Source organism: Patiria miniata, unplaced genomic scaffold (genome assembly GCF_015706575.1).
Source record: "Patiria miniata isolate m_02_andy unplaced genomic scaffold, ASM1570657v1 HiC_scaffold_18, whole genome shotgun sequence".
NCBI classification, from domain to species: domain Eukaryota; kingdom Metazoa; phylum Echinodermata; class Asteroidea; order Valvatida; family Asterinidae; genus Patiria; species Patiria miniata.
Window position 1 is genome coordinate 11,587,960 of NW_024037056.1, and position 26,496 is coordinate 11,614,455.

Consider the following 26,496-nt stretch of genomic DNA (forward strand, 5'->3'; position numbering starts at 1 on the left):
GGAACAGATGTGCCTTCACAAAGAAAATTTCGCCGAAAATTTGGGGTAAAAACAGTCAAAATTATGATTTTTATTTGCATGTATTTCCTCCCAGAAAAATGGATGATTTCTGCCTAGATCTGCCAAAATGTGGGTGTTTGAATATTGATTCATGCCCCTACCGTCTCCAGAGGAATTTCTGCGTTGTTTGGAGAAAAGTCATTTTTTGGCCAAATTTTGATAAAAATGTAAGGCTAACCCCTTGTTTTTTTTACAATTTTGGCCAAAAAATGAAATTCCTTGAAACTTGCAGGAAAGATGCCTAAGGTCACCCTGAACACATTCCAATTGGATTTAGGAACAGATGTGCCTTCGCAAAGAAAATTTGGCCGAAAATTTGGGGTAAAAACAGTCAAAATTATGATTTTTATTTACATGTATTTCCTCCCAGAAAAATGGATGATTTCTGCCTAGATCTGCCAAAATGTGGGTGTTTGAATATTGATTCATGCTCCAACCGTCTCCAGAGGAATTTCTGCGTTGTTTGGAGAAAAGTCATTTTTTGGCCAAATTTTGAAAAAAATGTAAGGCTAACATTGTTTTTTTTTCAATTTTGGCCAAAAAATGAAATTCCTTGAAACTTGCAGGAAAGATGCCTAAGGTCACCCTGAACACATTCCAATTGGATTTAGGAACAGATGTGCCTTCACAAAGAAAATTTCGCCGAAAATTTGGGGTAAAAACAGTCAAAATTATGATTTTTATTTGCATGTATTTCCTCCCAGAAAAATGGATGATTTCTGCCTAGATCTGCCAAAATGTGGGTGTTTGAATATTGATTCATGCCCCTACCGTCTCCAGAGGAATTTCTGCGTTGTTTGGAGAAAAGTCATTTTTTGGCCAAATTTTGATAAAAATGTAAGGCTAACCCCTTGTTTTTTTTTCAATTTTGGCCAAAAAATGAAATTCCTTGAAACTTGCAGGAAAGATGCCTAAGGTCACCCTGAACACATTCCAATTGGATTTAGGAACAGATGTGCCTTCGCAAAGAAAATTTGGCCGAAAATTTGAGTTAAAAACAGTCAAAATTATGATTTTTATTTACATGTATTTCCTCCCAGAAAAATGGATGATTTCTGCATAGATCTGCCAAAATGTGGGTGTTTGAATATTGATTCATGCTCCACCCGTCTCCAGAGGAATTTCTGCGTTGTTTGGAGAAAAGTTATTTTTTGGCCAAATTTTGATAAAAATGTAAGGCTGACCCCTTGTTTTTTTTTCAATTTTGGCCAAAAAATGAAATTCCTTGAAACTTGCAGGAAAGATGCCTAAGGTCACCCTGAACACATTCCAATTGGATTTAGGAACAGATGTGCCTTCACAAGGAAAATTTCGCCGAAAATTTGGGGTAAAAACAGTCGAAATTATGATTTTTATTTGCATGTATTTCCTCCCAGAAAAATGGATGATTTCTGCCTAGATCTGCCAAAATGTGGGTGTTTGAATATTGATTCATGCCCCTACCGTCTCCAGAGGAATTTCTGCGTTGTTTGGAGAAAAGTCATTTTTTGGCCAAATTTTGATAAAAATGTAAGGCTAACCCCTTGTTTTTTTTACAATTTTGGCCCAAAAATGAAATTCCTTGAAACTTGCAGGAAAGATGCCTAAGGTCACCCTGAACACATTCCAATTGGATTTAGGAACAGATGTGCCTTCGCAAAGAAAATTTGAGGTAAAAACAGTCAAAATTATGATTTTTATTTACATGTATTTCCTCCCATAAAAATGGATGATTTCTGCATAGATCTGCCAAAATGTGGGTGTTTGAATATTGATTCATGCTCCACCCGTCTCCAGAGGAATTTCTGCGTTGTTTGGAGAAAAGTCATTTTTTGGCCAAATTTTGATAAAATGTAAGGCTAACCCCTTGTATTTTTTTAAATTTGGACCACTTCCTTAAAACTTGCAGGAAAGATGAAAACAAATTTGAAGATGAACCCCTTGCAAATTCATTTGGTCAAATTTTCACTCAAAATGTAAGGTTAACCCCTTGCAAAATTGGGTACACTTCCAATTTGGTAAAATAAAACAAACACGTCTTGTGCACTATAATTCTTGCCATTTTTGTACATACAGTAATTGTGTGAAACAAATTTGTTTGTGTCAAGTTAAAATAAAATATTATATTGTGTTTACAAGTTAAGAAATTGTTGCTGTAATGTGTGTGTATATTTATGTTCATAGAGAAATTACAACCTTTTTTGGCATTTATTTCAGCTATTTTTTTTATTACAAGTATTGAAGTACATGACTAGCATGTAAGGCCAAATCCAATATGATCTTAGTAAATTGCTGTGAATAAGTCAAAAATAGATGCTGAAAAAGTAGGGTTTTAATTTCTTTAACTCAATATGTACAGGGTTGAATATAGACACAAACATTGCTGTGGTACAATAAGCAATTTTAAGTTTTCACAAGCACAATGTCAAATTGCTTAAAATGAATATACAACATTAACATTTGCTTTTGCTGTCATTTTCAGAAATGAATGGATTTGAGAGATTGGTATTTTATAGCAAATATTGTTACACTGACTTGTTTAAAGTTTTGTGTTCCTAGATAGATGCAGGAAAAACCCAATTGAGAATTATAAGGTCAGGGATCCAGTCTACATGTAGCTGGCTTGTACTCGTCCAAAGGTGTGTAATCAATTACAAACAAAATTTAGACTAACTCAGTGTTGTAGTACTCGTACTCGGTACTTGTTCTCGAGTACTACTCGAGTACTTTTTACAGAGTACTCGTACTCATACTCGAATGTCAAAGTACTCGTACTTTTACTCGTACTCTGGCAGCAAAGTACTCATACTCGAATAGCAGTACTCGAAAAAAAAAATGGTATAGCTTGACTTACCACGGCCATATTTTATTATCCATACTTTCAGTTGGAAATGGATGATCGGCTTGCAGAGAAATAAAAGTTTCCTGATTTTCCTCTGTGCACGTCCAGACAAACACATTTAACACAGGCATGCAACTGGGAAATCACAAAAAAAGAGGAAATTCAAATTTTTCCCAGACTTTGTACAGTGTTTTTCTATTTTCAATGGCACACATGGGAAGTAAAAAAAGAGGAAATCAGCTGATCCGAGGAAAAGTTGCATGCCTGTTAACAGTGAGTCGTGAGTGGGTCTGTATATCGGTCTGACTGGGCCTGGGCCAACTACGCACAACGAACCACTTGCCGTATGGCTGTATTCGGAAATACAAGTACTCGTACTCGGTACTCGGAAAAAGGTACTCGACTACAACACTGGACTAACTTCCAACAACACATGCACTAGGGGTTTGATGGGTTGAGTTCTGTTAGGGCTGATTAAATAAACCACGAGCAAGAGTGGAACACGGAATAATGTAGTGCCTCTGTGTCCCACATACCACGAGGCTGAAGGCAGAGTGGTAGGTGGGACGCAGCCGCACTACGTTGTCTGTGTTCCACGAGCGCGAGTGGGGTGACAAATTTATCTTCAAGCAAACTTGACGCACAGTAAAGATGGAACACGCATGCTGTACACAAACTTTTCAGCGGTGTGTAATACGCGGAGTGCAGTATGGACCACGCTACATGGGATAATGTAGTACGGTTTGTTGCCATGGATCGACCAATCAGGATCCAGGATTCAAGTCTACTTGAAGATCATGTTTCTAGTAACAAATAGACAAACGGTCTAGAAAGTTTATCTCCCAATTCTTGCACATAATTTGTGGATATTGTGGTACATGTAATAGCGTGGGTGTGGTTTCTGGTAACATTACCATCATGCCTATATATCTGAAATGAAATGATAAAACAATACTAATAATACAGTTTTAAAGGGAATATACATTATTTGCTTTTGCTGTAATTTTCAGAAATGGATGGAATGGGGGGTTGGAAATATATAGCAAATATAGTTACACTGACTTTTTTGAGGTTTTCGGTTCGAAAATGCTATAAAAACCAAGAAAAACAATCATTTTCCTGTGGTCTGGTTCCCTGACTCCATATAAGAAGAAACAGAGCAGTTTACATACATTGGGGAATTGTAAGGTCAGGGAACCAGTCTAGCTGGCTTGTACCCGTTCATAGGTGTGTAATCGATTGCAAACAAGTGCGATGGTCAATTGGGGCCAGTATTTGAAAAAAAAGCCAGTTTTTTTCCAACACCGGTCGGCCGACCAGCGTTGGAAATTGACACAAAAATACCACTTTTCTTGAAAATGACAGTATACCAGGTGCCATGATTTTACAAGATGCTATAAACTGTCGTTTTAACAGTCCAGCAAGGTATTTCAAAATGATTTGGTAGTTTTATTTTTTGATGTTTGCAAATGTTGTATTTTCCCTTTAAGGCTGAAAAAAGCAAGAGAACTTTTTGTTTGTTATTAGAGTAATGATTGCTGTTACCCTGTTGCTCAGTATATTGTTCATGTCAATTCACAATTTTCTCAATAAAAAAAATAATTAAAAATTTGCAAAAATGTCTATTAATCAATAAGAATCCTAACAATTTCTGATTAAAATTTCTGTACTTCTTATTTACAATTTTATACAACAGAAGTGAGTTGAAAATGAAATCGGCAGAAATTGCACATACATGTATCTATAAACTATTTGTTTAAAATTTGATGTTAAAATTATTCTCTACATATGCACCATATATTGTTCATGGTCCCAATGCACAGTTGCACTGCAACGCACAATTCACAAAGAAGAATGATCTTCGAAATATTTCATATTGTCCTTAAAAATGCTCTTTAAAATTATCAATGAAATGCTAAGAAGTTTGGCCCTAAAAAGTTGACAAGGGCTAGATAACGGAACTTAGAAAAAAACTTTTTTGAAAAATTAGTTTAAACTATACAATTGATTCAAAGCCCATCAAAATGTTGGTAAAATTACAAGTCATGATTGTCAATAGGTATAGACTGAAGTACTTGTTTAAAAGGTTACATTAATGCACAGTTGGGGTTGGTACATGAAGGATATTATTAACAGGGGCTTTACATACTCCTCCACTTCGGAAGAAGATTGGCAGACTGTGACTGAAACGTTGGTAAAGTCGTCACATATGTCCGTGCACTTTGCCATCTTGATTTCTAGGCTAGAAGACTGAAGCATGGTGATTGAAAAGATTGGAAAGTCTCCACAAATCTCCTTACAACTGGACATTTTCCTCTTGAAGGCCATTTTGTTGCTTCAGCTTTCTTGAAGAAGATCAGTGTTGTGTGACTGAAACTTTTGAAACATCTCCACAGACTGTCTGCCCCTTAAATCTAAATCATGTGGTAACTTGTCCTCACGGCCATTTTGACGCAGGAAAAAATGTACCCTCTTCCTCACATAGAAATCAGTCCTCCCTACAGGCGTTTTGTCAACTTAGCACCAACTTCTGAAGATCAGTAAAAAAGAAATGAAATATTGTCGAGTCTCAACATACGACCTCATACATCAAAACTCTTTGAACAGCCATTTTGTTATCTTGGCTCTTCTTTCCAGAACTACAGTGAACTGTGATTGAATATTGGGAAAGCATCACGATACGTCCTCATTCCTCACAACTGATGGCTATTTTTTCCTCTGAACTCCCCTTTGAGAAGATCACTGAACTGTGAATGAAACGTTGCCAAACTCTCTGTACAGATCCACAAAGTATTTGGCCAGTTTGCCATCTTGAATTAATCCCTTTTTCAGAAGATCAGTGCGCTGCAAAAGAAACGTCGCCAAACTCTCCGTATACATCCTCACACCTAAATTTTTGGCCAGTTTGCCGTCTGGCATAGATCCATGTCTTTCGGAAGATTAGAGCGCTGCAGCTGAAACCTCAGCGTTGTCTTGACAAAGGTCCTCAGGTCTGGAAGTTAGTCCTCCAGACAGCCACTTTGCCGTCGCGGCTGCCCGCACCCGTGAGGACATAGCGCGACTCCGCCTGCGTCATGGAGCGGATGGCGTCCTCGTGGGCCGTCAGCGTCTTCTCAAACTTTCCCGTGTCCAGGTCAAAGAGGTGAATCTTGCCGTCTTTGCTTGCGGCCCACAGCTTCGAGAAAAAGCAGTAGACATCAAAGTGAAACATGCACAAAATAGCTCTAGTAATTAACAAGTCTAAGGGAAGGACTTGTAATGAAACCAACAGGATTATTGTTTAACCACATCGGCCAAATCTGCAGTAACATAGTTTGTATAATCTGTGTCCCTCAGCAGGGTATTATGCAGTAACATTGTTGGGTATTCTGGATACATCAGGTTAACATGTGCTCAGTCAACTGCACAGGTAGACTTTTCTGATGAATATCAACAGCAGACAGGTTAGGGGAAGAAAACAGTGAGTGGGGTCTTGGTTGGGTCTTGGTATGGATGCAGAATAGAGAAAGGCTTGGGGTCATGATTTGGAATGGGATGAGGTGGGGGTCGGGGAATGGGTGGGGAATGGGATGGGGAATAGGCTGGGGAATGGGGTAGGGAAATGGCATGGTAAATTTGGTGGGGTCGGGGTGGGCAATGGGGTATGGAATTGGGTGGGCAATGGGGTGGGGATTGGGGTGGTCAATTTGGTGGGGTCGGGGTGGGCAATGGGGTATGGAATTGGGTGGGCAATGGGGTGGGGATTGGGGTGGTTAATTTGGTGGGGTCGGGGTGGGCAACAGGGTATGGAATTGGTCGGGGAATGGGGTGGGGAAATGGGGTGGTGAATTTGGTGGGGTCGGGGTGGGCAATGGGGTATGGAATTGGGTGGGCAATGGGGTGGGGATTGGGGTGGTCAATTTGGTGGGGTCGGGGTGGGCAATGGGGTATGGAATTGGGTGGGGAATGGGGTGGGGAATGGGGTGAGGGTTGGTGGTGAGGGTCAGATGGATGCTGTGAAATGGGTTACCATTTCTGGACTTACTCGTTTATTGACAGCTAACAACTTGCTGATGCCTCGACAGTCCATCTTCAGGATTTTCTGCCTCTTGAACGACGTCTTATCCCAGCTGACCAGCTCGCCTCGCCTTCCGCAACCTACCCATAACTGCTCCAAAATATTTATCAAAACAAAACGTTCATCATCTATTAAAAAAGCCAAATTTTCAGCTTGAAAATATTCCACACCCATAGGAACATGGTATATGTGTTCTTGGGCAGTACACTTTACCGCAATCGCCTCTCTCCACCCAAGATTATAAATGGGTACCTGTGAGGGTAAAGACTAGATTGCACTGATCTCGAGCTGCTGCAGAAAAAAGTACCATGGCCTGATGAACAGGGATTATTAACTATGAAGCGCCATGAGACACTGGTATAAAACGCACATTATTATTACGAAGCGATCTACTAACCATTACATTCTATGTGTAATGGCAAATATCATTTTGATTTAGGCATAGTTAGTCTGCTCACCGTATTTCTAGTGATAATGAAAGTCTCCAGTAGTATCGGGAAGCCTTGGTCATCCCTGTAGACAAACTTCTGGAGGACCCCTCCACTCTTCTGGACGAGGCGAATGTCGTCCTTCGTACCTGAGTAGGGTAAGTAATCAGATCACGACAACTCAGAATTTATAAAGTGCCTTTGCCAAAGGATACAAAGCGCTGTGAATAGATCGACAGGAAACTAGGAACAGAAAGAAAAAAGAGATTTCATGAGTTGTTTCAACTGTTCAAAAGATGATGCATTCTAGATGGCGATAGGGAAAGAGTTTGATATTCGAGGCCCAGCAAATGAGAAAGGAGGATAACATACCCAGTGTACATGTAGTTCAACTTTGCAACAGTTTATAACAAAGGTAGACAATATCACTTATGGTTTTCTCTTTCGTTTGAAGCGACAAAACTGCTCAAAATCTAAATAAGGGCGCTGAACAACTAACCTAATGAACTTTTTATAGCTCAGTGAATGCTGTATATTCCGAGAAAACAATGCTTTAGGATGTCGATTTTAATTCAAAAGTTGCCAAGTGATGTTTTGAATTGCGCCTTAAATCAGCATCCAGGACACGTTCTCATTCAGCCGATTGCAGCTACGCTATGTCACGCACTGAACTGCCAAATAAAAGCACTACGCGCACGCATGCGTCGTGTCAACGCTCGCGCACTCATTCACGGCTTCACCGAATTAAAAATGAACTACTGTCGGAAATTTCCAGGAATGCGTCTTTAGACGTATCGTTGGAAATGGCCTTCTTTTATTGTTTTCTTCAAAATGACAGCATGCCGGAAAGAATAATTTCACAGGGAGTTTAGTACCATTACCATCTTTAAACCAAGTATGCTTTTCAACAATAATTTCATTTACTGTTTGGATAGCTGCAAATGATGGACCGTACCTTTTTAGTATGAAAAGTAGAGGATGAAAATGACAAATCTTTGTTTCGTAATGACAAATGTTTTGAATGTGGAGAGTTAGATATTTTTGTTTTGTGACTTACAGCACCAGAGTCGTTGGGAGATGTTGTCCCATTTGATGGATACCAGCTTGTCGGTGTTCTGTAGCTGGATGACGTTCTTCTTGCTCAGTGTTGCGGTGTCCCACTCTATGATTTGACCGTTGAGACTGGCAGTGTAGGCAACACTGTCATTAGAAAACAATCCAGGTGAAGTCATTTAAGAAACTTTTCTAGGGATGAACCTGGGGCCGATTTTGCGAAACGCGTCTTATCTTGCGACTCATCTTAGGACTTAAGAGGAGATAGATCTAAGATAGATCTCAGCTAAGACACGTCCTAAGACCGATTTCACTAAACCCATCTTAAGCAAGATGAATCAAAACTACCAATTTGATGGCTGTTTCATGTTTGTTTTTACCGCTTGACGAAACAGTCGCTGAAAAGAAACGCGCAAAACTCGTCTCATCTTGCAATTCATCTAAGGACTTCAGTGAGTCCCTAACTCTAAGATAGATCTTAGCTAAGACGCATCCTAAGACCTTAGACTTGACTTTCCCTGTGTTAACAGAAATCCCATCGGAATTCTGGTGCCAAGGACCTTTTCTGCATGAAAGCTCACCTCTGGTTTTCGGTAACAGCAATGTCGGAGACGATGTCGTTGTGATCCATCAGCTGTTTGTTGGCGGAGTACGTGTGGACGTCGATGATGTAGATGGTGGTATCGAAGGAACCAGCCCAGACCTGTTCACCATTGACACACTCTAGACAACACTGTCATAATCAGGGAGGAAAGTAACAGACGCGAGTTAGAAGCGGCAAATAAAAGCAGAACTTTTTTAGACATTCTTAAGGGTGGGAAAGTTTAAATAAAAGCAGATTCACTGGGTTGTTCTTATTACCATAAATGTGACCTGCCATATCATAATGAAGAATAACCCGCACCTTTGACTTTTCCAATTACATACATCATGTGAAAGCGCAAATCATTGGCTTTCCGATGATACCAAATTTGTTTCTGTAGATTAATTTATTCCAAAGATATGCAGCAAAAACTTCAACAGTGTCCCGTCGAACTGCGCCGGCCTCATTTCAAGAAAAACTGCCTTGAAACAAAAGATACACATTGCGTCTCCGACAGCAGTGAAAAAAAGTTCTTCAGTTTTTTCCACTTTTGGGGGTATTTTTTCAAAACAAAAATGTATAGTGTGAATCTACCTTGGCTACACAAAAATACCTCATTATATGTTTTGACATGATTTTTCAGGCGTCGATTACTCAAAACAAGGTTTTGGGGGACATTCCTCATTCTGCCACAGCAGGTAACAAATGTTAATACCATTGACATGCCGGTAAATTCATTCATCAGTCAAAGACCTAAGATTTCAAACACAGAAGCAGGTTTTTTTGGGGGGGGGGGGCATTCAAGAAAAAAGTTGAGAGGATTGAAACCTCAGACCCTCAAAACCTTCCCAATTTTTTTCCGGAACCTTTTTTTTATTGCACTTTTCATCTGTTTGGCACATATGGTACTTAAAGGATAAGTAAAGATTACTTTTGACTTACTACTCTGTCCTTGGCTTCGGGTATTTCCGCCTCCAAGAGGAAGTTACTGCCGTCGTAAACTTTGACCTTTCCTGACCCCATGGCGCACCATAGCTTGGGACTTGTGTCTTCCTCAGTACTGCCATCGCTACGGTCTGAAAGAATCAATCAGTGTCTTTTAAAACCAAACTCTTTTTTATACCACAAAAAAACTAATCTGTTGTTGGCTTGTCAAACACTGTGGAAACATATGCATACCACAATATTCCACGCTATGAGTGCGTTTGATTACTTCCCCCAGCTTACTCGCGCCTGGCTCCTCGCGTGATGACAGACATGCGCAGAGGAGCTAAATAAACGAACGGTTTCAATTAAAGTTTCGTGTAAGAGCTGGAAAGTTGAACTTTGACATGACACTGAGGCTGCATCCGAATCAACTGTCTAGAGCTAGGTCTAGGTCCGCGCCCATTAAAAATACGCGGGGACGGGCTGACAGTTGACGTAGCTGTAGCTCTGGAAGCACACGGCCTGAGGCGCTCGCCGGACGTCACGTTGGCAACCATGTTTATTGCACGGCCTTATGGGATACTTACCCAAGTAACCGGCTTGGCGAGTCGGTTACTTGGGCCAGGCTCGAGTAAGCGCAAGAAGTCACGTGAGAGGTAAATCGAACGCTGTCGCGCTTGCACGAGTAAGCGCGGGGGGAAGTAATCGAACGCACTCTTAATAAGATAGCAAGGCTGTTAAACCCTTTCCTTATATAATTACAACATATTTTACTGACTTGGCTCTCCACAGAACCAAATTGTTTGTTCATTCATGCGGAAATCACTAGAGCGCAAAAAATAAACCACAAGTCCAAAACTCACTTTTGTTTTAACCTAGATTTTCATTGTCGTGGAGTGATTAAAATCAAAAGTGATTTGAGCAAAGTTTGTTCCTTGAATTTTAAAACACTTTTGTGTGATGTAAAAATCAAGGCCGTATGTGCAATGATAAGAAAGTCGAGTCTGATTTTGTGGTCTGGTCCCATTTATCAAACTGCACACCATTTCACCACATGACCAAATGGCACTCCGTACCTTAAATTGTGCGTGGATACTTCTGAACAGTTTGTGGACATGAATTTGTTCAGCAAAAGTTGCAATGAAATTGTGCCCTTGTACTTTATACATTGGAGTGCGAAGACTGCTCTGAAAAGTTAAAACTGCTCAGCAGGAGCAATTCCTACAACAAAAACAAGCAATGATTACTTACTCCCGGGTGTATAGATCATGGCCTCCACCGTACTACGTTGGCCCTCGTTGCTGGACGGGTTGAACTTGTGAACCAGGGCGTTACTTGTTTCTGGGGCTACGCTTGCCATGCCTTGCGACTTCATATGAGTGAAATAGCACAAAATCTGAGAAAAACATTATTAAACATGTTAAAATGTTGATATTTCAAGTTGTTCTCCCCCTGCTATTGTCAAGTTTCATTCTGAAAAAAAAGATTTTTATCAACTTGGTATTTTTCTACAAATAGGAGCTGTTTACTTTTGAATGAGACATTGAAAACCAAAAATTTTGGCAAACTTAGTCCAAAAAGTTTTGCATTCCGACGAAAATGCACGAAGATTTTTTTGTACATTAGCTGCGCAAATTCAGAGGGTAGCAGATGCCAAAAATGTTGAAATAAAACAAACAAATTGAAATATTGGGAAAGAATGTAGTATCCAGACGCCATTTCAGCGGTTGTGTACAAAATCTATGGAGAGTCAAGAAAATTGTGTATTTCCTAATAAAATTGGAAATGTTTCTCAGTCCCAGATTCATGTCTTTTCAACATTTTTGCAATGACTGACCTTTATTGAGATGATATATGAAGAAAAACGTGGCGTCAGGTTGCAACATTCTTTTCAAAATTTGCTAGGTTCAAAACATCCAATTCAGGAAGAGTAAGTTTTAGGTCATACTTGAGACACAACATCCAAGTGTTTGGCGTAAGACGCGCCCGAGTTCTCAGCGCTGCGTATGGCCGCGTCCAGGAGGCAAATGTTCCTCGCGGCTTGCTGGACAATGTGCGGGTCCTTCTGAGCGTCTGCGATGGCGCGGCCCGACCACATCTCGGTGATCAGGGTATACCAGCTGTTGCGCTCTCCTTTGAGATTGGCCATGTAGGGCTCCTTGTTGGGTCCTTGGGAATTGGAAGAAGTTTGAAGCGTGAATTGCTTACTTTGTAGTAACAAAATGAAGATAGTTCTATGGTTAACCATGCATTAACTAACCTACTGATCGGGGTTGTAGTCAAGTTATGTTGTCCATGACAAGTCAAACATAAGTAATCACAAGTCAAACACAAGTCATCACAAGTCATCACAAGTCAATCACAAGTCATCACAAGTCAATCACAAGTTAATCACAATGTCAATCACAAGTCAATCACAATGTCAATCACAAGTCATCACAAGTCATCACAAGTCATCACAAGCCATCACAAGTCATCACAAGCAAATCACAAGTCAATCAGAAGTCAAATCACAATCAATCACAAGTCATCACAAGTTAGTGAAATGTCTATCAAAGGTAATATCACAAATCATAAAAACTCATCGCAAGTGATCATAGGTCAATCACACGCCATCACAAGCTGATCATAAGTCATCACAAGGTAAATAAGTGAAATCACAAAGTCTTCACAAGTCAATAAAAAGTCAATCACAAGTCATCACAAGTCATCACAAGTCACCATTAAGTCATCATTAAGTCATTTGTGACATGACCTATGATAGTCATCGCAAGACACCCACAAGCCATCACAAATCAATCACAAGTCAAATCGCAACAATCATAAGTCATCCACAAGTAAGCCACAAGTCCATCATCAGTCAATCATGTCAATCACAATACAAGTTGATCACAAATCATCGTATGTCAAACGTCAATCACAAGTCATCACAATTTTTATGTTTGGTGTGATTTGGCTTTAAATGGAAGCACACCACATTCACAGTCCAGTAAGGTATTTCATAATAATTTGGTAGTTAAGTTTTTTGATGTTTACAAGTGTTGTATATTACCTTTGAATTGGGCTTGTGACTGACTTGTAACTGACTCAGATACAACTCCGTTAATAATGATATAATAATAATATCATAATAATAATAATATCGGAGTCTTATATAGCGCATGTATCTACCAACAATTAGGTACTCAAGGCGCTGGAATTATGTCTATTAATAAAGAAAGGTAAATAAAGTTTATGAGAAATATGAGACCCATTATGTAGCACCTTATTAGGGGTTTACAAGGTGCTGCGGCGCATATTGCAGCCACTGCCAGAAACACCGGGGCAAACCCCTTCTCTTAGCGATTAGTGTCACTGGGATCTTTAACGTGCAGTACACAACACACGGGACCTACGGCTTTTTGTCCCATCCAAAGGACGAAGCAATAATGGTAAAGTGCCTTGCTTAAGAGCACAAGCACCATGTTCCCATGGTCAGGATTCGAACCCATGTACCACGGCACACGAGTCGAACACCGTAACCATTGGACCACATCTAGCTCACGTGATCAAGGACAGTAACAGCACGATCGAAACAATGCCCAACTTACAATGCCCAGCTTGGAATGCACCGATCTACTCACGTTTGTTGTATATTCTGAGTGCGGGTGCGCTGCTCAGGAGCCGATACGACTGTTCAAATTTCTCCAGGCATTGGATGTCACGGATACGGATGACTTCGTCAAAGTTGTTGCTGCCTTCCGTCAGGAAGAAAAGCCTTTTGGGGACAAATTATGGACAGAAAAATGTAATGTTTAGAGTTCTCTGATTGACTTAGAAGTGAGTGTAGCCAAGTGGTTAGGGTTTGTGACTTATGGCACGGGCTGATCTAGAGAGATTACTTCCGGGGGAGGGGGCTGAGGCTGAACTGGGCGGTGGAAGAGCTCTCGCAAGTAAAAAATTGCCTTATTTGAGAACATTTTGGTCACTGCCGGGGGGCCGGCGCCCCCTCCGCACCCCCTGGGTCCACCACTGTATGGTCAGTGGGTTAGGGAGTTGAATCTATACAATAATAATAAGCTTATATAGGGCCAAATCCGTCAAACTGTTGTGTCCTTAGGCATTCTACTTTACCATTACTTGCCTTTACCCATTTTATTGACGGTATTTGGCATTAGCTGAGGAGCAACCTGCGATGGACTGGCATCCCATCCAAGGGGGGGAATAGAAATATTCTCAGTCTTTTCATGCCATTGAAACTGGACTGAGATAAACGCCAGCCTGATCAGCCAAACTGACTGAAATTGTAATGACACTTGGAACGCATCTAAATACATCAATAAGGGAATAAATCCGTGTATGGCAGGTTTTAAACGAGTCTGTTTAAGACTGGCTGCGGGCCTGGTCCCCAATAATATCCAGCACCTTCAACTCAGGCTCTTATCAGCTCCCATTCTCCCAGCCGCTCTTAAACAGACTTGTTTAAAACTGGTCAAACTCACATTTGTGATGCGATCAAGCTAAACGAGTCGTTTGTCGACCGTGGTCATTTTTATTTATTACAGGTTTGAAAAAAGCACAATCTCAGCATTGCTGCTGTGAAAACTGCATGCTGGTACCATCTTTAGCTCAAAAATGGAAGTCAGAACACCAAGAGATGTGATGAAGTGATGTGATGAAGTGGCCCTATTTTGACCTGTATCTCCAAATAAAAGTTCCCGACAAACGACTCATTTAGCTTGATGGCATCACATTTATTCCCTTATTCATATATACCTAAGACAGTTTACCCATTCCTATTGGTCGAGAGCCCGTCACGTGGCCGGTCTTAAACGGATGATAAAGACATGGCTAGCTGGTCTTAAATACTTTTCCAGTGTCACATGAAATTTGGACTCCTAAAAATCAACTGCCTTTGGCTCGGGTAATTATTAGCACCCAGACTCCAAGCGGTCTTTATAAACAGAGTGATTAAAATCTGCCAAACACACATATATTCCTTTATTGATGTATTTATGTGTATTCCAAAGGCCATTACAATTTGAAATTGGGCAGATTGGATATCAGTCTTTTCAAGTTGTCTGCTCTTCACTCACCTCTTGTCAGACAAGACAATTCTTCCCATGCCCACCTTGGACATGATGAGGGAGGAGATCTTGAGGATGCTCTCCGTGTGATCCAGACGCTCCGAGTAGACCTCGTTGGGGATCTTCAGCCCTTCCAGCTCCCCTTCCTTCCAGGCGTCCACGAAGGCCACGAACGAGTCCGCGTCCAGTCCTGTGGTAAAACAGATATTCATAAATACCTAAGATGGTTTACGCATTTCTATTGGTTAAGAGCCTGTCACATGGCCGGTCTTAAACGGATGATAAAGACATGGCTGGCTGGTCTTAAACACTTTTCCAGTGTCACATGAAATTTGGACTCCCTTGAAATCTGGTGCCTTTTAACATTTCATTGGTTGAACATTCACATTCCTAACGTATGCAAGAGCAATACAACCACTGAATCAGTATTTCATAGTCCGAAATTCACACTACACCAGCCCAGCTGCATTTTGCGTGACATTGGGCACTAGGCGCACGCCAATGTCCTTATAAGGTAACGAGTTGTGGAGGGGCATTCCATATTATAGTCAGAGGGGTGTTTCGTAAAACATGAAGTAAAATTGTTGAACAAAATGGTGGGCAACGTCAAGTTTTTGCCTTTATTCGATTTTTGGACCGAAAAGGTTTCGTTTTTAGACCGAAAAGGTATTTATGAATGGGAATAAGTATGTGTTCGGTCGGTATTAAACACTTTGTTTAAGGCCGGTGGGAGTCTGGATGGGTGATAATTACCCATACCTCCCAAACACACATTTATTCCCTTATTTATAGAGTGATGGACTTAATAATAATAATAATAATACCAAGCATTTATATGGTGCTCTACAAAGATCACAGCACCTCACAATAAGCAGCAAACAGTCACAGCAAATTTTGTGCTAAGCATGAATCAGCTGGGGACCGGTCACAAACCATTTACAGAGAACGAGATTTTGACTGGTAACCCACTTTTGCTAAGCAAATGTTTTTGACGCTAAGCAGATTTCTGTGCTGAGGAGCTTCATGAAATTGACCCCTGACCCCTGACCTCTGATTGGTCCTCTTACCAGCTTGGATGTTACCGCCAGTCAGCGCGGTGAAGAGACGCTCGATGACGTCCACATCGATGGCAATCTCAAGGTTTTGGACATGCTTGACGAAATCAGACAGTCCTGTAAGCAAGCAAAATATCCACTAGTTTTAATGCGTTGACCGACATCAACAAACGAGCTTTACTGAAAAAATACCAAGACAAAATGAGGAATGTCCCCCAAAACCTTGTTTTGAGTAGTCGACGCCTGAAGTCGGATACACAAGAAAAATCATGTGAAAATCGATATTGATTAGTTTGTATTTTTGAATAGCCAAGGTATCCAAGATTCACAATTTGCATTTTTGTTTGGACAAAAATACCCACAAAAGTGAAAAACTGATGAATGTTTTTTTCACTGCCATTGGCGGCGCAATGCTTGTCTTTTTTTTTTCAAAGCTGTTTTTCTCGAAGTTAGAGAAACTTGGCAGGACACTGTTGAAATTCCTATGTCATATCTTGGGAATAGATCAAAGAGGTTTGTCAAAACTGCATGGGGAAAGTACATTTATTGACTGACAACAAGACTGTATAAGATGGAATTTTGCATCGGGGTGATATAAATCAAATTAGGTTTTGCCCTTCACCGACGTTTTTTTTTTTTAAACACTGTATACTCAGTGTGTTACCTCCCGAGTGAATGTTGGAAAAAATCACTCGGGTGGGACTCGAACCCACGACCTCCTGCTTTCTAGTGCAGATGTCTTACCACTTGACCACCGAGCTAACGGGAACAAGACTATACCTAGTATTCCCTCGATGGGGATATCCTCCGGTATGGTCGGGTTGGTCAGTCCGCCTGGTCTCTTTCGCTGACTGACTTTCTTCAGGATCTCCCCCCTCTTGTAGAATTCCTGGTCCTCAAGCTCCGCCTTCTCAGAGGGGCTCAGGTCTTCCACGACCCTTGTGATCTCACTGGAAAAACAAAAACAAATTGTTTCGAAACGCCAGTTGCATTGGAATGATTCAAAACAAAAAGTCAATTCCTTTTAAATGACAATTTTTTTTTCAGAATTAAAAGACACATCCAAGTTACAAAAGTCCTGGAGTGGAAAGCGAGGTCGCAAACTACTCAAATGACCTGTGACAAGGATTTCACTGGTGATTAACTTATGACCTGACTTGTGATTTGCTTATGATTGACTTGTGATTCATCGGTCATTTGGCCACTGACTGACTTGTGATTTACTTGTGAATGATGTGATTGACTTGTGACTGACTTGTGATTGACTTTTGATTGACTTGTGACTGACTTGTGATTGACTTGGGACTGACTTCGGACTGACCTGTGATTGACTTGCGACTGATTTGTGATAGATTTATGATTGACTTGCGAATGGCTTATGATTGACTTATGACTTTAATTGTTATTTGAATTGTGATTGACCTGTGATTGACTTGTGATTGACTTGTGATTGACTTGTGATTGACTTGTGATTGACTTGTGATTGACCCGTGATTGACTTGTGATTGACTTGTGATTGACATGTGATTGCCTTATGAATGACTTGTGATTGACTTGTGATTGACCTGTGATTGACTTGTGATTGACCTGTGATTGACTTGTGATTGACTTGTGATTGACTTGTGATTGACTTGTGATTGACTTGTGATTGACCTGTGATTGACTTGTGATTGACTTGTGATTGACATGTGATTGCCTTATGAATGACTTGTGATTGACTTGTGATTGACCTGTGATTGACTTGTGATTGACCTGTGATTGACTTGTGATTGACTTGTGATTGACTTGTGATTGACTTGTGATTGACTTGTGATTGACCTGTGATTGACTTGTGATTGACTTGTGATTGACATGTGATTGCCTTATGAATGACTTGTGATCAGGCCCATCGCCAGCCCTGAGCATGGGGGGGGGGAGCGCCATAGTATCAAAATACAAAATAGATATGTACGTATACAAAATACATATGGATGGCTTTTGCCATTGGGGGCCCAAGTGCTCGCCAAGGGGTGTTCGCCAAGGGGTGCTCAGCCCCACCAGCCCCCCCCCCCCCCCACTTCTTGGCGACGGGCCTGCTTGTGATGTGATTTGTGACTTATTTGATTTCAACTCTTTTGACATTAAATTTTCCTGGTCCCTGAATAATTGGCTATTCTTTCAAGTGTACTCACTCCACTGGGAAGATGGACAGATCCGTGGTGTGCAGCTGGTGGAAGTCGTCCAGCCCATCCAGAGGGCGTGCGCACGCTATACGGAGCATCCCACGTAGGTACAGGTACGAGGCTTTGATGCTTGCTGATTTGACATTCTTTGCAACAACAAAAAAAGGAAAGAAAAAAAGGTAGAACCAAATACAATTATATTAAAAAAGCTATGCAGAAAATGATGTTTAGTGCTAAGCATAAATCAGCCAAGAACCAGTGCTAAGCAATATACGCTGCGCAATGTTTTGGCTGGTAACCTGTTTCTGCTAAGCAAATATTCTACGTGCTTATTAGATTTTTGTGCCCATCCGCTTCATGTAGTTGGCGGAATATATGGAAAGAATGTTGCAACCTGACGCCGCTTTTTTCTTCATATATCATCTCAGTGAAGGTCATTCATTGCCATAATGATGATAATACATGAATCTGGGACTGAGAAATATTTCCAATTTTTTTTAAGGAAATACTTAAGATTTTTTTTTTGACTCTCCATAGACTTTGTACGCAATCGCTGAAGTGGCGTCAGGTTGTGATATTTTTCTCCGAATATATCATTGCCAAGATTTTTTTTGCTGCAGGATAGCAGCTCAACTAATCATCATGTCTCTCCGTTAGTCCGTTAGTTAGTAACAAACCTTGACATCGTCTAATGCTCTTACATATTTTGACCAATTTCAACCAAACTTTGTCAAAAGTATCAGTAGCCCAGCCCCAACATGTCACATGACCAAACTGGGGTCAAAGGTCATCATGGGGTCACTGGGGTCAAAATCTATTTTTTTTAAAACTCAAAACACGACTCCTTCCAGAAATTACATGGCACAATCACGTGACTCATGAATGAACAAGAATTCGTTGGCCCGCAGCATCCAAGCTCAAATTCCAACTATGCTTGTTCCCTAATTATTGGGGCCATTACGCAGGGTAATACTTACCCCCTGTGAATTTTGATGTCAGAACTAAATAACATAAAAGATTGGAAAAAAAATGAAAAGATGAAAACATGAAACTTTTGCGACGAATGTGGGAAAATGTTCCTCAACTTACCTTGATGGACATGCTGATAAATTCAATGCAGTTATCATAGAACTGGTGAGCTGAAATGCGAACACGAAACAAAGTTATACTCGGCAAAAACTATCTGTTTCATAAAAACATAATAAGCAATAAATTCTTACAAGGAAACTACAGAGATTTGAGCATCTTACATTTCGGTCATGACTTCATATGATTTTCCCAATATTGTTTAATTTTCCAACCAATTTCGCATACAAAACATCATTTACAGATGATTTGAATGCAATGTTTGAGCTCGCAAAAAAGATGGAGTTGTGCTGAAATATTTTGTTGAAGGACAAAAAAAATTCATAAAATGAGAACAAATAGCTTAAGGTAAAGTAATGTAGGATCACTGGCTAACCACTCTGCGCCAGGATTATTTTTACCGAAAATTTCAATTTTTGCAAAAGGCTAAATAATCCAGCCAACTTCTGATATACAGCCAAACGCCACAAATACTGATTCGCAAGAGCCATTTCAACAGCATTTGTACAATATTTTTTGCCGAAACCTCATATGTTTCAATATTGTGAGGTGTGCACTTGAGTGTAAATTGTACAACAGGCCATGCACAATGGCCAATTCGAAATCAACACACGGTCTGCCTCCACAGACTTCACGGACTTTGTGTGTTTGTACAAAAGGCACCAGGGATTAGCGTGTTTAGACGTCACCCGGAGGCGAGTCGAGGCAATCTTGGCATTTAAACCCATCAGCCGCTAGTGTGTGTCATCACGTCCTCCGACGCGAACTGGTTAAACGAAACTTATCCAACGACCTCTTTTCGAGAAACAAAAGGTCTTACCTGACTCTAGTGGTATCTTGAAGGGTGGCAAGCTGAAGTACGTGTAGGGGGCGACGTTCCCTTTCTGGCTGTCGGACTTGCGGCTGGCGACCGGGCTGGGTACCAGCACGTTACTGCTGAACTTCCGCCGTCTGCATGCAAATAAAATATTCACGACGAGCGAGAAAATAAAATCCAAATCACAAATGCAAACGGATATTTTCAAATTTTTTGAATATAAAAAGTTGACCTACGAGTGCGAGTGTGAATCTAAATGCTGGCGTCGTTTGTCCAAGTTAAGGTAGTAGTCCTTTTTCTTGTCCAATCGGTCGTGTTTGTAAGTTTTGAAGAGATGAGTTTGGAGAAACTGCAAAACGAAAAAAAAAAAAAAGGAAATTACTGAAGAAAAACGCATCTTCCTGACATAAAAAAAATTAGCAACCCTTTCGCTAGCATTAAACCTTTTTGAAACTCACAAAAATAATCAAAAATTTATTTTGTTTATGCATGTAAAAAATATGATTGAACAAAATTATTTGACACTCATTTTCATAAATTTTGCATCCACAAAACAGTAGTGAACTAATCACTACTGCTTTGTGGATGCAAAACATTTGAAAAAGTGAGTCAAATTTTTTTTTAAGCAAAACTTTAAACAATTTTTTTTAGGCATTTTCTTAATAATGAAGAAACAATGGTCACTTGTCACTGTTAACTTGCAAAACTTTCCAGTGAAAATTGACTAATAATGGGACTAGAAACGAACTTTCATGCTTGAAAATTTATTAATAAGAACAAATTGAGAGTGACAGTTCATTACATTTTGGGAAGATTTCACAGATTTTCCATCTTCAAAACGCTCTATTATTTTCATTGGCACAGTAAATGGAAGAGCAGAAAACCCTGAACAAAGTTGTGATTTTTTTCCCCATTAAACAATTCCAAAGATGTCCTGTTGCCATAGTTACCACAGAGTAAAATTCCCTCTCATCTTCTGCTCTGCAGGCGATAAACTCGTCCACTTTAAACCGCTGCTGGTCAAAGTTCATGAAATCCAAAATGTCCCTGCGGGTACAAGTAACAAATTTTTACTCAAGAAATTCTTTGGTTAAAGGGAATGTACATCATTGGCTTTTGCTGTAATTTTCAGAAATGAACTATTTGGGGGGTTAGTATAAAAAAATCAAATATTGTTACACTGACATGTTTGAAGTTTTGTGTTCGAAAATGCTGGAAAAACCAAGAAAAACAAAACTGCTCAAGTAGTCTGGTTCCCTGACTCCACTAAAGATGAAATGGATCAAAAATACCGGAAAATTGTAAGGTAAGGGAACCAGTCTAGCTGGCCTGCACCCGTTCATGAACATGGAACCAATAGCTAGCAAAACAAAATTTAGACAAAAAAAAAAGAAGGTAAATTTGGTGCAGTATTTGAAAAATAGTTAGGTTTCTCCAACGGTGGTCGGCCGACCAGTGTTGGAAATGTAGACAAATATACCATTTTCTTGAAAATGGCTTCACACCAGGTGCCATAATTTTACAGGATGCTTAAGCATGTCATTTACCAACATCCTAGTAAGGTATTTCGTAACAACTTGGTAGTTTTATTTTTCGATGTTTGCAAATGGTGTATTTTCCCTTTTAATAAGAGAGTTTAGTGCAGCTCAGGGCCGTATTTCATTTTCTGCTTACCATTAGTAAAATAAACATGGTCACTATGGGCTCCGTGCACCAACAAAAGAGGGCGCATTTTTACCACTTTTGAGAGCCCGTGGACAGAACACACAGCGTGTGCGTACTGTACTGTGCTGGTTCGCGCGCGAAGTACGCACGTTTTCCTGAATGTGCTACAGCTAGTAGGCCCGCGTCTTCCTGTGAGAGTCAGGCGTCATTCACGCGCGAAAACGCTCAAATGTGACCCGTTCTGTCAAAAGCAGACGCTTCTGGGCAGAGGTTGAAATTGAGATAGAGCCAAAAAATGCTCTGGGGGTGATTTTTTTTCTCGATATTCTAATTTTTGCATATTTGTAATCCTGAACATGTCTAAAATACACTATAAAAGTTTGAAACCGTAATTTGAACTCTAAATATAGTATTTTTGATGATTTGTTAAGGTATATCAGGTAAAGAAATGTCTGTTTCGTGACGTTTGTGGCCATTTTCTCCGTTTTCTACTTTTCGACACAATGAACTTCAAAATACCAGGAGTGACCGGTTTCAAAAATGTAACCACCTTTTAAAAGGAAAATGTACATATTTTAACAATATGCAAAAATCTCATTTTTGACCTTGTGCCCAGAAAAGTCTGATTTTGACAGAACAGGTCACAAATGTGATGCGATCAAGCTTAGTGAGTCGTTTGTCGACCCTGGTCTTTTTTTTTTTCTTTTTTTTTGAAAAGAGCACAATCTCAGCGTTACTGCTGTGAAATCCGCATGCTGATACCATCTTTAGTTCAAATATTATGGAAGTCGGAAAACCCAGAGATGTGATTAAGTGATGTGATGAAGTAGTCCTATTTTGGCCTGAATCTCCAAATGAAAGTTCCCGACAAACGACTCATTTAGCTTGATCGCATCACAAATTTAACGGGCGATGGTCTCCCCGACTAATCCTCGCCCCCAATAACTTTGGATCATTCGAAATACCCAGTGGATGGACCGGGAACAAGTCTAGGTCTCCCGAAAACTCTCCTTTTCTGACCATTGAAGGAGTACTTGTACACGGAGCCCATAGCAGATAACTCAATGCTTATCAAAGGTAATATACAACACTTGCTTTCGCTGGAATTTTCAGAAATAGTTGGATTCGGGGGTTGGTATTTTAAAGAAAATATTGATACACCTAGATATGTATATTTCAGCTATCAAAAATATGATGTACACTTAAAAAAGAAGGAGAAGAAATGAAGGGAGGTAACACACTGAGTATACAGTGTTTAAACGTCGGTGAAGGGCAAAAACCTAATTTGAAGAAAATGAATGAAACAGAGATTAACTGGGACCGAATAATGAATTTACTGGGAAAAGGTCATTTTAAGGATGGATGCTTTAGCACATGATTGCAGATGTGCTAACTTTTCAATCACTTACTGGCGACAGAGATCATTACCTTATTAATGTGAAATAAAGTGGAAAATATAATAAACTCAGAAGGCGACACACTGAGGAGGTAACACACTGAGTATACAGTGTTTAAACGTCGGTGAAGGGCAAAAACCTAATTTGAAGAAAATGAATGAAACAGAGATTAACTGGGACCAAATAATGAATTTACTGGGAAAAGGTCGTTTTAAGAATGGATGCTTTAGCACATGATTGCAGACGTGCTAACTTTTCAATCGCTTACTAGCCACAGAGTTCATTACCTTATAAATGTGAAATAAAGTAGAAATTAACCCTAACCGCCCTGAATCCTCCAAAATCCTTTTTGCAAATTGGAGGAATTTGCAGGATTGAGGTTACATGGCCAAAGTGCGTTGCTGACTTCGGAGTACGCACTGTGTCAAGGTCTTAGGCCGGACCTTGTGTTGTTTATGCTCAGCCGTGCATAAATTTAGTCCTTGATTATTCTTGACATCCTCCGCACTACTCCAGGATGTCACTGCCTCTGCCTCAGCCTATTGACAGTCATAGCCGGAGGATTTTGCAGGATTCAGGCAGTGGTCACCCCTCCATGGACCATATTGAAGAAATAACAGAGGAATTTGTAGGATTGAGGCTACATGCTATTTTTCCATGAGGCCAATTGGAGGATTTTGCAGGACTGAGGCTACATCCTAGCAAAAAGGCCTAGGGAGTTAGGGTTAAAATAAACTAAAAAGGCGATATGATAAAAAGACACCCTGAAGGTAGTGATATAAACTGACTAACCCAAAGAGCACGGTGTACATCTCAGTGAAGCAGCGCTGAATGTCCTGCTGGTACTGCCTGCGCAGTCGCTCTCGGAAGGTGAAGTCTTTTTCTAGCGTCGACGCAGCAGGACGTGAGAGCGACGCAATCTCGTACTGCTTGGAATTCGCCAAAGTGTACCTAAAATAAGAAAGACAGTTCAAATTACAAACTGGCAACATTGACATCAAACTGGAAACCAATTTTTCGAAACAGAAACTCTTAAAAAATTAATATTAAAAGAAACGATGACTTATGAAATGTAAAAATATTTCAGTTGTGGTGATCAAGTTGCTGCACTATTACCCCGCTAAGCAAGCTTATCAATCATTCCTTACGTGAAAATGTGTGACACAATATACAGATCCTGCTACAATTAACTTTGCAGTTGGTGTTTTGCTGACTTATACCCCATACAAAGGAACTGTGAAGGAAACTTAATGCATTGTGGGTAGTACAGGGTTTAAAACAGTGCTTGTTTGTAAAAATCCGCAACTTGAAAAGTACATGAGTGATTTGAATGATTCTTGTACTTAAATAAAAGAAAGCTTATAAATTTGGCTTTCATATCCTAGATATTGAAAGTGTTGCATGCAGAACTTCATTATAAAAACGGTCCTGACATTTGGGTTTCCTTTCTCTTTTTTTGGACTCACCCTACATATGGCCACATTTTAAATATGCACATGCACTCTGTGTACAACGCACTGGTCGGAAAGACAAAAATTTGAGCAAAGTACCTTGCCCAAGGACACTCAGGTCCTGGCTAGGCTCATAAACAATTGCCGTTCAAGAAAAACTTACAGTCTTTTGAAGGTTGCCACGCCGGATTCAGGGATGGGCGGTACATTGATGGATTTACACTTCTCTACATGTCCCCTGTCAATGTCTATGATCACAAGACCTTCAACCTATGGGGAAAAATAAATAATACTAAATTCTTACAAGTCTGTCATGCACAGATGACATAGGGCACTCTATCAGTAATTCTGGTCTACCGAAGACGATCAGAGCATACTGGTCGAAACAATGAGGAAACCCTCTTTTCAGAATCACTCATTACAAAAGAGTTATTTTCCATGGGGTCACCGCAAATTTCACCTTATTGATCTCCACCGTGCATAGCTTCAAGTCTTGAGATAATGGTCTTATGATTGACTTGTGATTTTGACATAAAATGGAATATGATGGACTTGTGATTGACTTGTTATGGACTTGTGAGTGACTTTTGATGGACATACGATGGACTTGTGACGGACTTATGTTGGACTTGCGATTATTGACTACAAACTACTTTAGTAATATACCATCCTTACCTCAGATATTCTTTGTCGGTGAGTGGAGTTGCAGCCCATGATGAAACAACCAGGAGCCTCTAGGAGGTCAAGCAGACTCGAGGAGACGACAGGAACGTAGACGAACGGCCACTTGAATGGCAAGATGAACAGCAAGAAACACTGCACAAACAAATAGAAGACAATACAAAAACACATTGGTTTGGCTTGGTTAACTGTCAATCTCCGTGGCATTTTTGCTAGGAACGTTCTTCCGAGAACTACTTCTGTATGGGCTCTGTGCGCCAACAAAAGGGGGCGCCCTTTTACCTAGCAACGACGTCCCATGGGCGGGACATTTAGCTGGTTGACGCGCACCGTTCCTTGTGTGTGAGGGGGTACTTGTGAAAGGAGTGGATAGGAACCAAATGGTACATTCTATGTACTTCTACTGCTGGGGAGAATGTGGCACAGTGGTTAGGGGTTGTGGCTCATGATCACAAGGTCAGGGGTTCGAATCCTGCCACTGTTCATATGTAGTGTCCTTAGGCAAGTCACATCACATGAACTAAGGGGATTGTGGGCGAGTGGTTAGGGGTTGTGGCTCATGATCAGAAAGTCAGGGGTTCCAATCCTACCACTGTTCATATGTAGTGTCCTCAGGCAATTCACATGTTATGAATTATGGGGATTGTGTCCGGGTGGTTAGGAGTTGAGACTCATGATCAGAAGATCAGGGGTTCGAATCCTGCCACTGTTCATATGTATATTAGGCAAGTCGCTTTTATGAACCTAGTGGCCAGGAGTTGAGACTCATGATCAGAGGTTCCAATGCTGCAACTGTTTATATCTTGTGTCCCCAGGCAAGCTACTTTACCCCACTTTGCCTCTCACCACCCAGGAGTACAAATGGGTCCCAGCATTAGCTGGGGAGTAACCTGTGCCGGCTTGACTTCAAATCCAGGGAAAAGAAACATTCTTGTTTCATGCCACAGAATCTGGAGATAAACGCCGGCCTGATGAGACACATTGGTTCCGACAAAGGAAAAAATGTTGCAACCTGACGCCACTTTTTTCTTCATATATCATCTCAATGAAGGTCATTTATTGTAAAAATGACAAGACATGAATCTGGGACTGACCAATATTTTGTTAGGAAATAGTTAGACAATTTTCTTGACTCTCCGTAGACCTTGTACACAATCGCAGAAGTGGCGTCAGGTTGCAACATTTTT

At 40.4% G+C, this 26,496-nt stretch overlaps 1 protein-coding gene across 3 annotated transcripts in view; it reads right to left on the reverse strand.

Moving 5' to 3' along the window:
• Positions 1 to 4,630: 4,630 nt before the first annotated feature.
• Positions 4,631 to 26,496, reverse strand: part of LOC119724609 (DENN domain-containing protein 3-like) — a 34,284-nt gene continuing 12,418 nt past the window's right edge. For all 3 annotated transcript variants that reach the window (XM_038195725.1, XM_038195724.1, XM_038195726.1), the window contains 20 exons: positions 25,304 to 25,444; positions 24,792 to 24,898; positions 23,970 to 24,128; positions 21,066 to 21,162; positions 20,352 to 20,464; positions 20,119 to 20,249; positions 19,302 to 19,351; positions 18,222 to 18,358; positions 16,831 to 17,000; positions 16,063 to 16,167; positions 15,005 to 15,185; positions 13,553 to 13,686; positions 11,878 to 12,098; positions 11,181 to 11,325; positions 9,945 to 10,078; positions 9,001 to 9,152; positions 8,424 to 8,566; positions 7,397 to 7,515; positions 6,906 to 7,028; positions 4,631 to 6,056 (listed from right to left, as the gene is read on the reverse strand). In XM_038195725.1, the coding sequence (XP_038051653.1) occupies positions 5,868 to 6,056; positions 6,906 to 7,028; positions 7,397 to 7,515; positions 8,424 to 8,566; positions 9,001 to 9,152; positions 9,945 to 10,078; positions 11,181 to 11,325; positions 11,878 to 12,098; positions 13,553 to 13,686; positions 15,005 to 15,185; positions 16,063 to 16,167; positions 16,831 to 17,000; positions 18,222 to 18,358; positions 19,302 to 19,351; positions 20,119 to 20,249; positions 20,352 to 20,464; positions 21,066 to 21,162; positions 23,970 to 24,128; positions 24,792 to 24,898; positions 25,304 to 25,444 (2,751 nt within the window). In that variant the 3' untranslated portion in view covers positions 4,631 to 5,867. The remainder of the gene's footprint in view (positions 6,057 to 6,905; positions 7,029 to 7,396; positions 7,516 to 8,423; positions 8,567 to 9,000; positions 9,153 to 9,944; positions 10,079 to 11,180; positions 11,326 to 11,877; positions 12,099 to 13,552; positions 13,687 to 15,004; positions 15,186 to 16,062; positions 16,168 to 16,830; positions 17,001 to 18,221; positions 18,359 to 19,301; positions 19,352 to 20,118; positions 20,250 to 20,351; positions 20,465 to 21,065; positions 21,163 to 23,969; positions 24,129 to 24,791; positions 24,899 to 25,303; positions 25,445 to 26,496) is intronic.